The sequence below is a fragment of the Danio rerio genome, chromosome 2, assembly GCF_049306965.1.
Source record: "Danio rerio strain Tuebingen ecotype United States chromosome 2, GRCz12tu, whole genome shotgun sequence".
NCBI classification, from domain to species: domain Eukaryota; kingdom Metazoa; phylum Chordata; class Actinopteri; order Cypriniformes; family Danionidae; genus Danio; species Danio rerio.
In genome coordinates, this window is record NC_133177.1 from 48,920,375 (window position 1) to 48,934,008 (window position 13,634).

The 13,634-nt window shown below is 33.9% G+C and overlaps 1 protein-coding gene and 1 non-coding gene across 3 annotated transcripts in view; both read left to right on the forward strand.

Annotated features, from left to right (window-relative positions):
• Window positions 1-5,273: 5,273 nt before the first annotated feature.
• On the forward strand, window positions 5,274-5,346 carry trnam-cau (transfer RNA methionine (anticodon CAU)). The gene has a single exon. It is a non-coding gene; the product is annotated as a tRNA-Met (tRNA).
• A 1,298-nt stretch (window positions 5,347-6,644) lies between these two features.
• gpc5c (glypican 5c) overlaps window positions 6,645-13,634 on the forward strand; it is a 295,133-nt gene continuing 288,143 nt past the window's right edge. For both annotated transcript variants that reach the window (XM_005171430.6, XM_005171431.6), the window contains exon 1: window positions 6,645-7,006. In XM_005171430.6, coding sequence (XP_005171487.3) covers window positions 6,850-7,006 — 157 coding nt within the window. In that variant the 5' untranslated portion in view covers window positions 6,645-6,849. The remainder of the gene's footprint in view (window positions 7,007-13,634) is intronic.

A 13,634-nucleotide genomic window follows, 5' to 3' on the forward strand; every position in this document is an offset into this window, starting at 1 on the left:
TACTATTATTTAAATATAAATATTTTATATATAAACGTAGAATTACTATATTTGTATGTATATTTGCCTGTATTTTAAGTTGTGTTTTTTAACATAAGAAATGACTTATTTATTTATCAGGTTTTATTATTAAAACAATGATATATTTGTATATGTTTCAAGAAACATTTTTGTCATATTTTATAAACTACTAATAGCATTGCTTATTTAATTGACACATTTTGGCATAATTTAGTTTAGTTTTTTTGTTTACAGGGTCAATGCACATTAATAAACATTACTGTAAAATGTGCCAGAATTAGCCAAGAATGGCTATTTTTCATCCATAGACCCTTTACAGAATGTTAAAAAGTCACACCTAAAATAGAAACACAACATTAAACATTAAATACACTTTCATAAAAAATACAGTTAAAAAAGTAAAGAAAAGAAAAAAAGAAAAGAAAAAAAAAGAACAGACTGATGGGAGCAGAGGACAAAAAGCCAAAGACAACAGTACAAATGTGTCAAGAATACAGTACTAATGCTGACAATGCTTTTTGTTGATAAAATAACAAAAACAAAAAACAGAAGGTGCCATGTTTTAGACAACACAATACCAATGTTTAATCTCAGAGAAGCAAACTCTGTGGAATTTGTTATCCAACAGTTATTTTATGTTGAAATCTTTTTTTTTAAAGAAATGTTATCAGACATCTGCAGTATAAAGCTTTCTGATAAATTCCATATATAATAGATTCAGTAAATCCACAAAACCTGTATAATTAAAAAATAATAAATAACACAATTACACAATACCTTATACTATTAAGAGTTTCAAAGAATATTAGAATATCATTTATGTATTTACACATAAGTCGTATTTTTTTATTTGTTTGTTTGTTTACATGTTTTATTTATATATATATTTATCATTCTGCTATCATTTTGCTTAAATATGGGGTAACACCATAGATATTTACATATGTATATAACTATGGGGTAACTGAGGGTTTTGTGATTGAGTTTTGAGTAGAGGCTAAAAGCTTTGTCTGGTTCGCATGGTCTTGGAGAGCCTCTAGTGGTTTAAATTGGAACATCAAGCATCTCCTTTCAAGCATATTTTCTATTGACACTGGCAAAAACCTTTATGTTACAGTTTTTCTCAGTGTCTTTGGTGCATTTCTCACAACACTACTTACATTTGCACAACAGTTAATGCATTTCTCAAAACAATTAGTACAAACTTTAAAACCCAGTTGATAACCTGCAAAAGCATGTCACTTGCTCAAAAAGGATAGCTCATTCCTCAGAAGCAAGTATTGATGTCAGTGAAAGTGTCAGTGTCATCAAGATGAAAAGTCCTGACACCATTGTTTATGAACAAGATATTCAAATGGCTTTGTAATGTTTTCATATGACAGTTTACTCTAGACATTTTTTCCAATGCAAAAAGTCAGATTTTGGTGACACTTGCTGAAAATGCTCAACACAGCAGTATTTGCACAGCCATTTGAAAACTACAGTAAAGTTAGACATCACTGAATTTAGTGAGGTATCTGAGTACAAGACACTGAATATGTATGTTACAAATTTTTACTGCATTTGCTCTTTGCAATTCTAATTGACAGTTTTTCTCAATTGCTTTGGCACTTTTTTAAAACAAACTTAACATTCTATAAACTGTGAGAGCAAATCTCAAAACTGTTTGCTGGAACTTTAGAACTGTATTGCATGTCTGCAAAATGTAGTTATTCCCAAAAACATTTACATTGACTTTTGTACCCCTTCAATGTACATTTACATTGAACATTGTACCCCAACATTTCTCTCAGTCACTTTTGTTGCATTTCTCACAACACTATTTAAATTTGCACAACAGTTAATGCATTTTTCAAAACAATTAGTCATTTGTGCACATCCTAGTAGCAGTTTCTCATTCCTTCCAACAAATTGCAGATGCTTTTGGACATTTATCAATTGCTTTCATACAACTCTCTGCTGTTTATAACATTATCATTTGCTTATGTCATGTCAGTCAAAACGAACTAAACTTGTAAATGCTGAATAGTCATTCCATATAAAACTAAAAGTCCTCATTTCATTACTTGAGTCGTTACATACAAAAACGATGAACTACTTGTCAAAATCTGTCAAGCAAACTTTATAAAACAAATTTAAATCATTTAAATTTACAGACCTGTGTATGTTGTAGGTTGTGCACAGCTCTACCCAAAAAAAGTTTATGTTTGTTGTAAATAAGGATGTATTTATTCTTTTGCACAATGCTGTGAATAAATTAGAATTGCAAAAAGCAAATGCAGTAAAATGTGAAACATACATATTCAGTGTCTTGTGCTCAGATAGCACACTAAATGCAGTGATGTCTAATTTTACTGTATTTTCAAATGGCTGCTAATAGTATCTAGTGCTGTCTTGGGCATTTTCAGCAAGTGTCACCAAAATATGACTTTTTTGCATTGAAAAAATGTCCAGAGTAATCTGTCATGATAAAAACAACGAGCTATCCATTTTGAACATGTGACACGCTTTTGCAGGTTATCATCTAGGTTTTGCAGTTTGTACTAATTGTTTTGAAAAATACACTAACTGTTGTGCAGAAATGCACTGGTGTTGTGAGAAACGCACCAAAACGACTGAGAAAAACTGTAATTCATGCTCAAAACCTAGTTATTGTGTTAGTAATTTGGCCAAGGCCACCAAAACATGAAGTGTATTTGTCATTGTGTGAGCCACACTGCTCAAAATGATTAGTAGTTTTTTTCACCATGACAATCAACCATGGAAATTAAGGTTTAAAAAATCTGATATTTAATGAGAAGAGTCAACATAAATAAATAAATAAATAAATAAATAAATAAATAAATAAATAAATAAATAAATAAAGAAAGAAATAAATAAATAAATAAATAAATAAATAAATAAATGAATAAATAAATAAACATTTGTATTTATACAGTACATTTATTTGGGCCCAAATGTTTTACATTTAAAGTGCAATCTTGCTTTATTTTCTTGTTACCATGCATGTTACTGCAGTTTAGGATTGTGAATGTAGTGTATCTTGTTCATCAACAGTGGTGTCACGACTTTTCATATTGATGATACTGACACTTTCACTGACATCAATACTTGCTTTGAGGACCAGGCTATTCATTTTGAGCATGTGACATGCTTTTGCGGGTTATCAACTAGGTTTTGCAGATTGTACTAAATGTTTTGGGAAATGCATTAACTGTTGTGCAAATGTAAGTAGTGTTGTGAGAAATGTACCAAAGTCTGTAATAAGAACTGTAACAATAAGAGTGCATTTATTTTGTCTTTGGTCTGTTATAGCAGAATAAAGAAACACATAGCCTAACCCAAATACAGCTAAACACATTATGCAGGTCATGTAGGGTTTAATAACAGATGACCACTAGAGGGAGACAACTCATCACGAAAACATCACATCATGATTTCTGACTAAACAGATTAATCAGCCGCCAAATCAGTTTTACAGTTTTTCTAGTTTGCTTTGACCTGGTTAAAGAAACTAGGTACCTCTTCATTTTCATTATCACTATCCCAGCAGAGCAGAGGACAGGTCTTGCAAATGTGTAAACCCTTTCTCATTGGGTTGACACATTTTCCCTACCATTTTTCCAAACAGTTAACACAGATGTCATTCAAGCAGTCCAAACTCCATTGTTTTAGTTTTGGTAACCAAACAGAATCCATCTATTCCTAACTATTAAAAGCTACCAACATCAGTGTGAAATCACTGAAGCACCGGTTTGACACTCCTTCACACAAATCTTCAATTAGCCATCATTCTGCAAACCTTATATAAACGATGGAAGGTCTGTGTTGTTCTGTGCCAGCATTGATGGAGGAGGTCAGTATGGCTATGTCCTATACTCCCAATAGTTTTGACTGTATATTAGTTTACTTGTGTTTTCTCTAATATTTACAGTATTTTATTACTTTTGTCTGTTTTTTTTATTTACAGTATTTCAGTTTTCAGCCACAGTTTGAAAAATGTCATGAATTCAATATATATTCAATCAAAGCACATCTTATTCTTGATCCAATTCTTTGCAAAAAGGCGAATTTGACAGCCCAAAATAGAGACAACAAATGCCATTGGCTATAAGCTACAATGGCAAGCAATGGTGGTGCATTTTGAGTTCTGTATTTTGTATTTTGTTGTGCATTGTGTAATGATTAAATGAAAGAGCTCTTATACTTGTTTGCAAGTTGTGTTGTTTGAAGGTAAAACTAGCTGTTGTTGCATATGTTAAATGTTTTGACATGATATGTGCCTTTTGCAAGCAAAATGTGTCATTTTGACCATGAGTGCCACAGTTTAGGCCTGTGTGTTAACTGTTTTGAAAATGTGGAGTTTCAGTTGACAACTGCATCCAAGCAATCGAGAAAAACTGTAATCAGCCGCCAAATCAGTTTTACAGTTTTTCTAGTTTGCTTTGACCTGGTTAAAGAAACTAGGTACCTCTTCATTTTCATTATCACTATCCCAGCAGAGCAGAGGACAGGTCTTGCAAATGTGTAAACCCTTTCTCATTGGGTTGACACATTTTCCCTACCATTTTTCCAAACAGTTAACACAGATGTCATTCAAGCAGTCCAAACTCCATTGTTTTAGTTTTGGTAACCAAACAGAATCCATCTATTCCTAACTATTAAAAACTACCAACATCAGTATGAAATCACTGAAGCACCGGTTTGACACTCCTTCACACAAATCTTCAATTAGCCATCATTCTGCAAACCTTATATAAACGATGGAAGGTCTGTGTTGTTCTGTGCCAGCATTGATGGAGGAGGTCAATATGGCTGTCCTATACTGTTGTTGCATATGTTAAATGTTTTGACACGATATGTGCCTTTTGCAAGCAAAATGTGTCATTTTGACCATGAGTGCCGCAGTTTAGGCCTGTGTGTTAACTGTTTTGAAAATGTGGAGTTTCAGTTGACAACTGCATCCAAGCAATCGAGAAAAACTGTAATACTAGTCTTATTTAAAGAGTTAGCCTAGTGGTTTAAGTGGATTGTTTAATTTTTAAACTAGCAGAACGAATTTGCTCAGTAAACCGCCTTTGGGCGTAAAAAAACGTTAGAAAACAATGAACATTGTTTGCAGGTAATGAAAAAGTTGTAATTGGATTTTTAAAAAAGTATAATAACCAATCACAATCGCCAACAGATCCTAATAGAAACTCATCGGCCAATAGGAACCATTGTTTCAAAAACTTACGAGTTCGCCAGCATTAGCCTCGTTAGCGCAGTAGGTAGCGCGTCAGTCTCATAATCTGAAGGTCGTGAGTTCGATCCTCACACGGGGCAGTTGCGTTTTGTCAGGACGAAATTGTTAGGATTAGGAACAAGAATAGTGAATCTACTGTATATAGTCATAGCGATATTGGGACCAGTCTATGGTTAGGCGTCAACAGAAAAACAGGTTAGTGTTAAAACTAATGCCGGGCAAAGATTAATCGCATCCAAAATAAAAGTTTGTTTTGACATAATAATAATAATAATAATATGTGTGTGTTCTAATAATGTTTCTATATATACATATGTTTATGAATTTAATATTTTTAACTATATTAACATTTTATATATGTATAATGTATTTGTCAAAACAAATTTTTATTTCGGATGCGATAGATTTTTGCCCAGTACAAGTTCACAGGGTCTTGTTTTCTAGTCTAATACACACAGCTCTACTTAATGTTGTATATGTCATAATTTCATAATAATTATTTTCTGTGTCTAGGTTACAGTTAAGTTAAAACTTTAAAATATTTTAACTTGAAAATTTGGAAAGAGACCCAAAGACCCAAACTTAAAAAAAACTTACAAACATAAGACTTACAAAAACTTAAAAAAATATTCATATTTTATATTTTAAGCTGTTAATAAAAACAACAAAAGAAACTCTAAAATAATTTTTAAAATAATTTTATTCTAAAATAAAACACTCGATGCGTTTAGATGCAGTGGCAATTATTTATTTATTAACATTATTTATTTATTATCATTATTTATTTATTTATTAACATTATTTATGTATTTATTTTTTATCATTTTTCTATTTATTATTATCATTATTTTTATGTATTTATTTATTATCATTAATTATTTATTTATTATCATTATTTACAAATTTATTTATTATCATTATTTACTAATTTAGTTATTCTCATTTTTATTTATTTTCATTATTTATGTATTTATTTATTATATTTATTTATTTATTATCATTATTTATTTATTTATATATTTATTTATTTATTATCATTATTTATTTATTTCTGTATTCGTTTGTTTATTATCGTTATTTATTTACTTATTTACTAACCTGGTGATATTTGTTTGCCAGATTTTGTACCCCATATGTAATTATTTTGTTTACTTTTTAAAAATATATCTTATCTTTTTATTACATTTGGCTCTTTCAGTGCTTTGCAATCATTGTAGTATTGTAAATCCTGATAGTCAAGTAAATCTTTGATGACAGACTGAGCAAGAGTGTGTGTGTGCGCGCGCGTGCGATTGTGTGTGTGTGTGTGTGTGTGTGTGTGAGAGAGAGAGAGAGAGAGAGAGAGAGAGAGATTTCTGAATGATTCCACATGCTGAATGAAAGTGACACTCTCCGTGAACGGGACGCAGCGGCGGCTCTTCTCCAGTCTGGCTTTGGGAAGGAAGGACTCAATACAGCCGGTGCAGCATGTGAAAGTTCAACACGGGCGACTTCCTCTTTTCCTTTTTTTTTTACACATTTTGCAGTCAGTCTCAGATCATTAAGCATTTCCACGGCACTGATTTCTCCACTGAAATGCCGTCATGTCACGCGTGAATGTCAGCTGGATTATTACGGTGCTCGCGGTGGAGCTCGCGACACTGTCCACCACGCGCGCTCACAGCTGTCACGAGGTGAAAACAGCGTTTCAGGTGCGCCAGATCGGCCAGCTGAAGTGGGTTCCTGAAACACCTGCTACAGGTGAGTCTGAACGCCGTGGATAATCGTCTCATCTAGATCAACAACCGTTTTTTTTTTTTGGTAAAGGAGATTGATGATTGATTTACCATGGTAAAGTCAGTTGCATCCGAAATATCTTTTCTACTGCTATACCTGTTTGTCTCGTAAAAGCTTATGTCATTACTTTAACCTTACTACTTTTGAAGTAAAAATATACCAATCTAGTTTATTTGGTTATTTTCAATATTTTACTTTACTACATCCTGAAATGTAAATCTATATAGGCTATATTAGCCTATTACATACATCAAAACTACATTTATATAGACCGTTTCAATTTGGGGTTGTCATTGGCCCATGAACATTTCCTGCTTATCATCAAACTATTTCTTAACTGTAACAAGAGGCAATTCAATCATAATGTTAAAACAGATGTTATGGCATTATTTATCAATATGTGTCTCTTTTTAGATTCTCGGAAGCTATAGAAATTAATATGTAAAACAGGAAATACATTGGGACCATTTTTAAATTTTTTTTTATTTACATCCCTCAAAATGGGCTGTTGGGTAAAAAAAGTATTTTATGAAAGATCTAAAGTATTATCTGAGTCGTATGCATTTTATTAAATTTTTTATAACATTTAGTTTAGTTTATTTTAAATGTTTTTTTTATATATTGTGTGATTTTATTTTTTATTTAAATATTTCAAAGACCACCCAGCACTGCTTTGCCCCCCCCCGATCTTTTGAAAACCACTAGGCTATAAGATATTTGTCTGAAGCTGTTTGCTTTGGTAAATCTTTTCATTGTTGCAATGCAGCACCCGGGTGCTGTGGCTGCTGTACTGGCTCAGGGTATATTTCATACTATTTTCTCTTGTTAAAATATATTTATTGTTTGTCTGTTTAGTAACTAAGAAACAGAAATGTGCGCACATCTAGGAATCTTAAAGGCAGGTGCTCAATTAAAATCAAACACAATAGCAAAACATCAAAAGAAAATCTGTACACTGCCACTTTACCTCTCCCAAAATTTTTTTTAATGTCAAAACCTTTCGACCTACATGGTCATTTTCAGGTTAAACATCTATTTATATTGCACATTTAAGGCAAAAAAAGATGCCCGAAGAGCTTCAAAATCTCCAACAAAAGCTGCAAAATAGCAAAAAAAAAAAAAAAAAAAAAAAAGATTGAAAAAAGCTTTTTTTTAAAAAAAAGTATGTTTAGTGTTTATTGACCAAAACAAGCTTAAAGATGTGTAGTTGGGTTTCTTAAGTACAATTTAACCTCAAGGAGTGGCTTTTAGGGTGCTTTTATACTAGCACTTCTGGTCCACACCTGGGTTCGTTTGACATCAGAGTATACGTTTAGCTAGTGTGAACGCGTCTTCTGAACTCGGGTAAGCACCCAAGTTCGCCGGACAGAATTGGTCTGGGGTACGGTTCATGCGAACTCTGGTATGGTTCACTTCTGATAGGAATGCAATCGTACCAAATAACGGAAGTGAACTGCCAACTGTACAACAAACTTAAGTTTTCATAACGTTAATATGTGTGTCTGTGTATCAGCGGGACTGCCCCAGTGCAAACAGTGGTAATGTCTGCTTGTCTCCACCAAAAACCACCACTGCAGATATCGCGTGATGTTCTGAACATCATTAATGTTTTTTTTAGGATAGGATAGGATAGGATAAACTTTTTTGTCCCATAGAGGAAATTTGTATTGGGCAAAAAGGTGCTACAACATTGCTCTAAACAGACAGTAAAAATAAATAAACAGATGGATGCGGCAACTAAACCAAAAGATTCAGTAAAAGCAGAATGCCCATAATATGTGGACGTCTCCATTTTGGCACTTTGCGTTCACGTGTCTACAGTAGGGTTATGAGGGCTCTGTCCCTACTAGCATTCTTGTTCACATTTTTAATTGATTGAAACAATTCTGCAAATGCTTGATTGCTTACTCTTATTTGAATAAGTGAATGCTGTCGTTTGAATCTTGATGCAATATATATATATATAAATATATTACATGCACAAACAACAGCAGCCTAAACAACATAACATCGTTGCCTAATTTTACCTGCGGTGCTTCTGTGAGTGAAATATATTACTTTACATAAATTCAAGAAATATGGATGTGTTTCACTTAACAACAAAAGGAATAAACTTGTCATGTATATATAAACTCATCACTTTTCTATTCGTTCTATAAGATCAAGAAGATGTCAATAGGGATCAACATATGCTTTTTGTATTTTACATAGGCCTATCGAATGTAAAACGTAATCGCAAATTCAAAAGTGAAAGAAAAGCCATTGAAAGAGGCTCCGTTTTGTCAAGTTTACCTGCTTTCAGCATTGTCCAACATGTTTACAGCAATGTCACAGTGTTAAAAAAAAACAAAAAAACATTGTTTTGGCTTACTGTATGAAGCAAATAAAACAAAACACAACGTCACATCATTTGTTTCGGAAAATGAATAGGCAGTGTCTCAACATCTATATGGAAGCATCTGGCTTGCAGTCTTTGACATGACTGGACTTTGCTCCTCAGCGCCCCCACATCTTGATGCTAATGACAAGAAGAGCATGTGTAGTTATCTTTTTTCTTACTTGAGGTGTAAATCGCCGTCATGCATGCATGAATGATATTTTTGTACTTTAACATATAGTAATCCATGATCACATTACACAATACTGAAACCGCAAGTCAAAATAACACATTGTCAATATTTTTTGTGACCCCACCAAAATTGCACAAATCATGTTTTCAGGGAAGGCATGCCTTATTTAGGGGAGCTGAGCTCCCCCGTGGTTTGCACCCCGGCAAAGATACTAATGAAATAAACATTTCTTTATAGTTTTCTGGGAGTCTAGAAGTATTCTGGCACATAAATTGAATTTATACACGTAAAGTTACACTGTGTAGACTTTCATTAATTCTTTTTTAAATTGCAAACATTATAAATTGTTGCGCCCAAATGCTTAACTGCCTTGGAATACTTTCACAGTATAACAGACTTTAAAAATATATACAAATGATACACTTTTTGGTAACTTGTAGAGTAAAGTGTAACAATAAATCATATCATTGTTCAACCTTGGCTCCTGTGACTATAATCCTGATTCCACATGTCAAATACTGCAATGTGTGTAGTGCAAATGCTCACATTGTGATATCAATGCTGAAACGATATATTGTGTAGCCCTAACTAAATGTATTCTTTTCCTTTTTATCTGTACCAAAAGTGCTAAGAGAACCAAACTACAAGTGTGAACACAGGCTTAGCTGCTTAGCCCAGAAACTCATCCATTTCTGGTGCTGCTGTCAGATTGGTTCCAGTGTTACTGAAACATTTGCATCCTAAAAATTCCCACAGTGCACTGTTAAAAACCATCAGCTGTTCACTATATTAACTTACTGGAAATGTTGTCATGTCTCTGCATGTTTCATGCTGCCCCTGTATTTTTAACTGCTGAGGTGGTGCATGATAAACATATCATGGAAAGTGCATATTAATATACAGGCATGATTGGATGTGATTTGTAATTAGTATGGTCAAGTTGTTCAAATATATCATAATCAATATATATTTTGACCTTTTATTAGAATGCTGGAGTATTTAGTTTCTTCATGTAACTCCTGACAGGAAAAAGTAATGTAATGAGCTTCCATTTAATAGCTTCACTGACTGATTTTTCACCCCACAAAGTCGATGTGACTGCTCATGTGTGCTGTAATGCTCTTAACTCTACTGTAAATAATACATCTTGGTAAACTTCAGACAAGGATCGTGTCAGGTTAGTGGAATCAGTGTTGACAGATACATTCAGCCAGCTGCTTTGACACATGACTCAGTGAACAGGAGCGAGTCCTGCTGTAATGACACCACTCGAGCTCACCGGGTGCAGATACACAGTTCTCAGGGTGTGTGGACTTACAGTCAGGCCCGGTTCTCCTATGACAGGGGTGGCCATCCTGCTCCTAGAGGTCAACCTACCTGCGCAGTTTAGTAACAAGACATTAATCTTACACACTTGAACTGGTAAATCAAGGTGTTTGTGGTCACTAGTGAAGGTGTCTGACTCTGAAACACAAGCCAGTCTTTCTATGATATCACTTTATCATATCGTGCCCAATTCTGTTTGCCATTTTCTCTGTTTTCATCTGTCATTCAGTCGTTCTCTGTTGTTTTATCGATCAGCCATTCTGTCTGGTGTTTTACCTATCTGTCTTCCATTGCTCTACTGTTTTATCGTCTATCTGTTGTTCTTTTTGTCTGTTATGTGCATCTGTAATTTTGTCTAAGTATCTGTCTATCTATCCGTCTATCCGTCTATCAATCTATCTATCTATCTATCTATCTATCTATCTATCTATCTATCTATCTATCTATCTATCTATCTATCTGTCTGTCTGTCTGTCTGTCTGTCTGTCTGTCTGTCTGTCTGTCTGTCTGTCTGTCTGTCTGTCTGTCTGTCTGTCTGTCCATCCTCCTGTCTATCCGTCCGTCTATCTATCCATTCGTTTATCCATCTATCTGTCCGTCCGTCATTTGATTATATTGATGTTTTATGTTATATTGATGATTATATTGATGTTTATTGTTATATCAGTGTCTACCATTGTCATTATCCATTCATTCATCCATCTGTCATTCTAATTATCAATCTGTCATTTAGTTCTATCTTTGTCTGTTGTTCCATCCATCCATCTGCCCATCCGTCAATCTAGGTCTAGCCATCTATCTTTGTCCGTGCGTCCTTCATTTGATTATATTGTTGTCTATTGTTCTATCAGTGTCTACCATTGTTATTATCCATTCATCCATCCGTTGTTCTATTTATCATTCTGTAGTTCTATTTATCATTCTGTCGTTTAATTCAATATTTGTCCGTCCGTCCATCCATCCATCCATCCATCCATCCATCCATCCATCCATCCATCCATCCATCCATCCATCCTTTGAAATAAGTATGCTAAAGCCTTTTCTACTGACAAAATGATTGGTGGAAACTATCTAAAACCTTGAGATTTGTCTCTTGAGATTTTACGAACACAATGAGATGAAGACATATGTCTAGTTAAGAGACAGACTCTAGCCAAAGAGTATTAAAGGGCAAGCTTTCAATAATAGTGCTGACTAGGCCTAAAGATGAATGTTAAATGCAGATTTGCTTTGTTGGTTTGTATTTTGTGTTGGAATATCAAACCAATTCCATGCGTGTTAAATAAGAAAATATCTGGAGAGTGTTTTCTTCAGTGCCAAAAATATTAGTAATTTATTAGATACAAATGAATAATTTGATGACAGAGCTCTGGGTTACGTTACCCTAATGCAATACAAGAATTACATTCAAGAGGTTCGCAGCTAACATACATTTCCTGACTCCAGCATATATACACAACTGATATTAACAGGTGGAGTTTTGGTGTAACATCATTTGTCAGTAATTGTTCAGTCCTCCATTAGCCGCACCTTAGACATACTTCCTCTTTTTCTACGAATTCTCTGCACAACAAAGAAGCATACAACTTTCTGTGTTCTGTGTTCAGTTAGACTTAGACTTAGAAAACTTTATTGGACCTGCATCTACTTCTGCAAAAATGCTAATTAGTATGCACAGCACTCACACACAACAGTAGAAGTTCAGTTAATATATGACCCTTACATGACCAATACAAATAATTGTTTGATTAAAAGATAAAGAGACAAAAATAATGAAAAAATGATTCCTATTTTCCAACATGAGCTATAACCTTTTTTTTAAATAAGGGTTATGTGTGAGCATGCACTGACGTTTTGACAAGCGTGGTCTGTCAGAAGACATCCTGTGTCTTTAGGTACAGTTTCTCCTGTTTATTTGACTGAATGCTGATTTGTGGACTTAGTATAGAAATCGTTCCCCTGGGAGCCAAGACCGTACCACAGCAAAACCATAATTACAATATATCTCGGGTTTGAGTGGTTTTGCCTTCCTCCTAAGATCATTAAACTCTTTATTTCCTTCTTGTGGTCTGAAAATAAAAGTTTAAAGCAAGCCAAAGGATTAAATAGGTTCTAAATTGCTTTTGTTGCAGAAAGACTGAAATGTGTAAGAGAATGAAAGCCCGTGAGCTGCTTTTTATTATTAAAACAGAGCATATATCCTTGACCAGATGTCTATCAATTCGGCATTCATATGAAAATGTTCCAAAAAATAAATTATCTTCTCTTTTGTTCCTTGGAGGAAATAAAGTAATTCATATTTGGAATGACTTGAGACAATTTTTAATGCAATTATTCAGCATATCAGACTATGCCAGATTTAAGGAAAATGCTCACACAGCTCCAGGATGTGTTCATTATCATTAAGCACTAACCTGATAACTGAAAGCTGTTCTCGAATCAGCAGTTAAGTGAAGGACTACACAGTCTGTTCATTTTCCACAGTGGCTTGGCACACTAAAGGCTGAAGCAGCAGCCAAAACCAAAACAGATGAAAGTAAAGACTCTACTTTGCATTTACATTTAGTCATTTAGCTGACACTTTTGTCCAAAGCGACTTACAGTTGAGGCTTTCAAGCGATTCAACAATAAGAGGCAATAGATACAACAAGTGCCATAAAGGAACTGTTAGTACTAAGAGATTTAAGTCCTAGAGT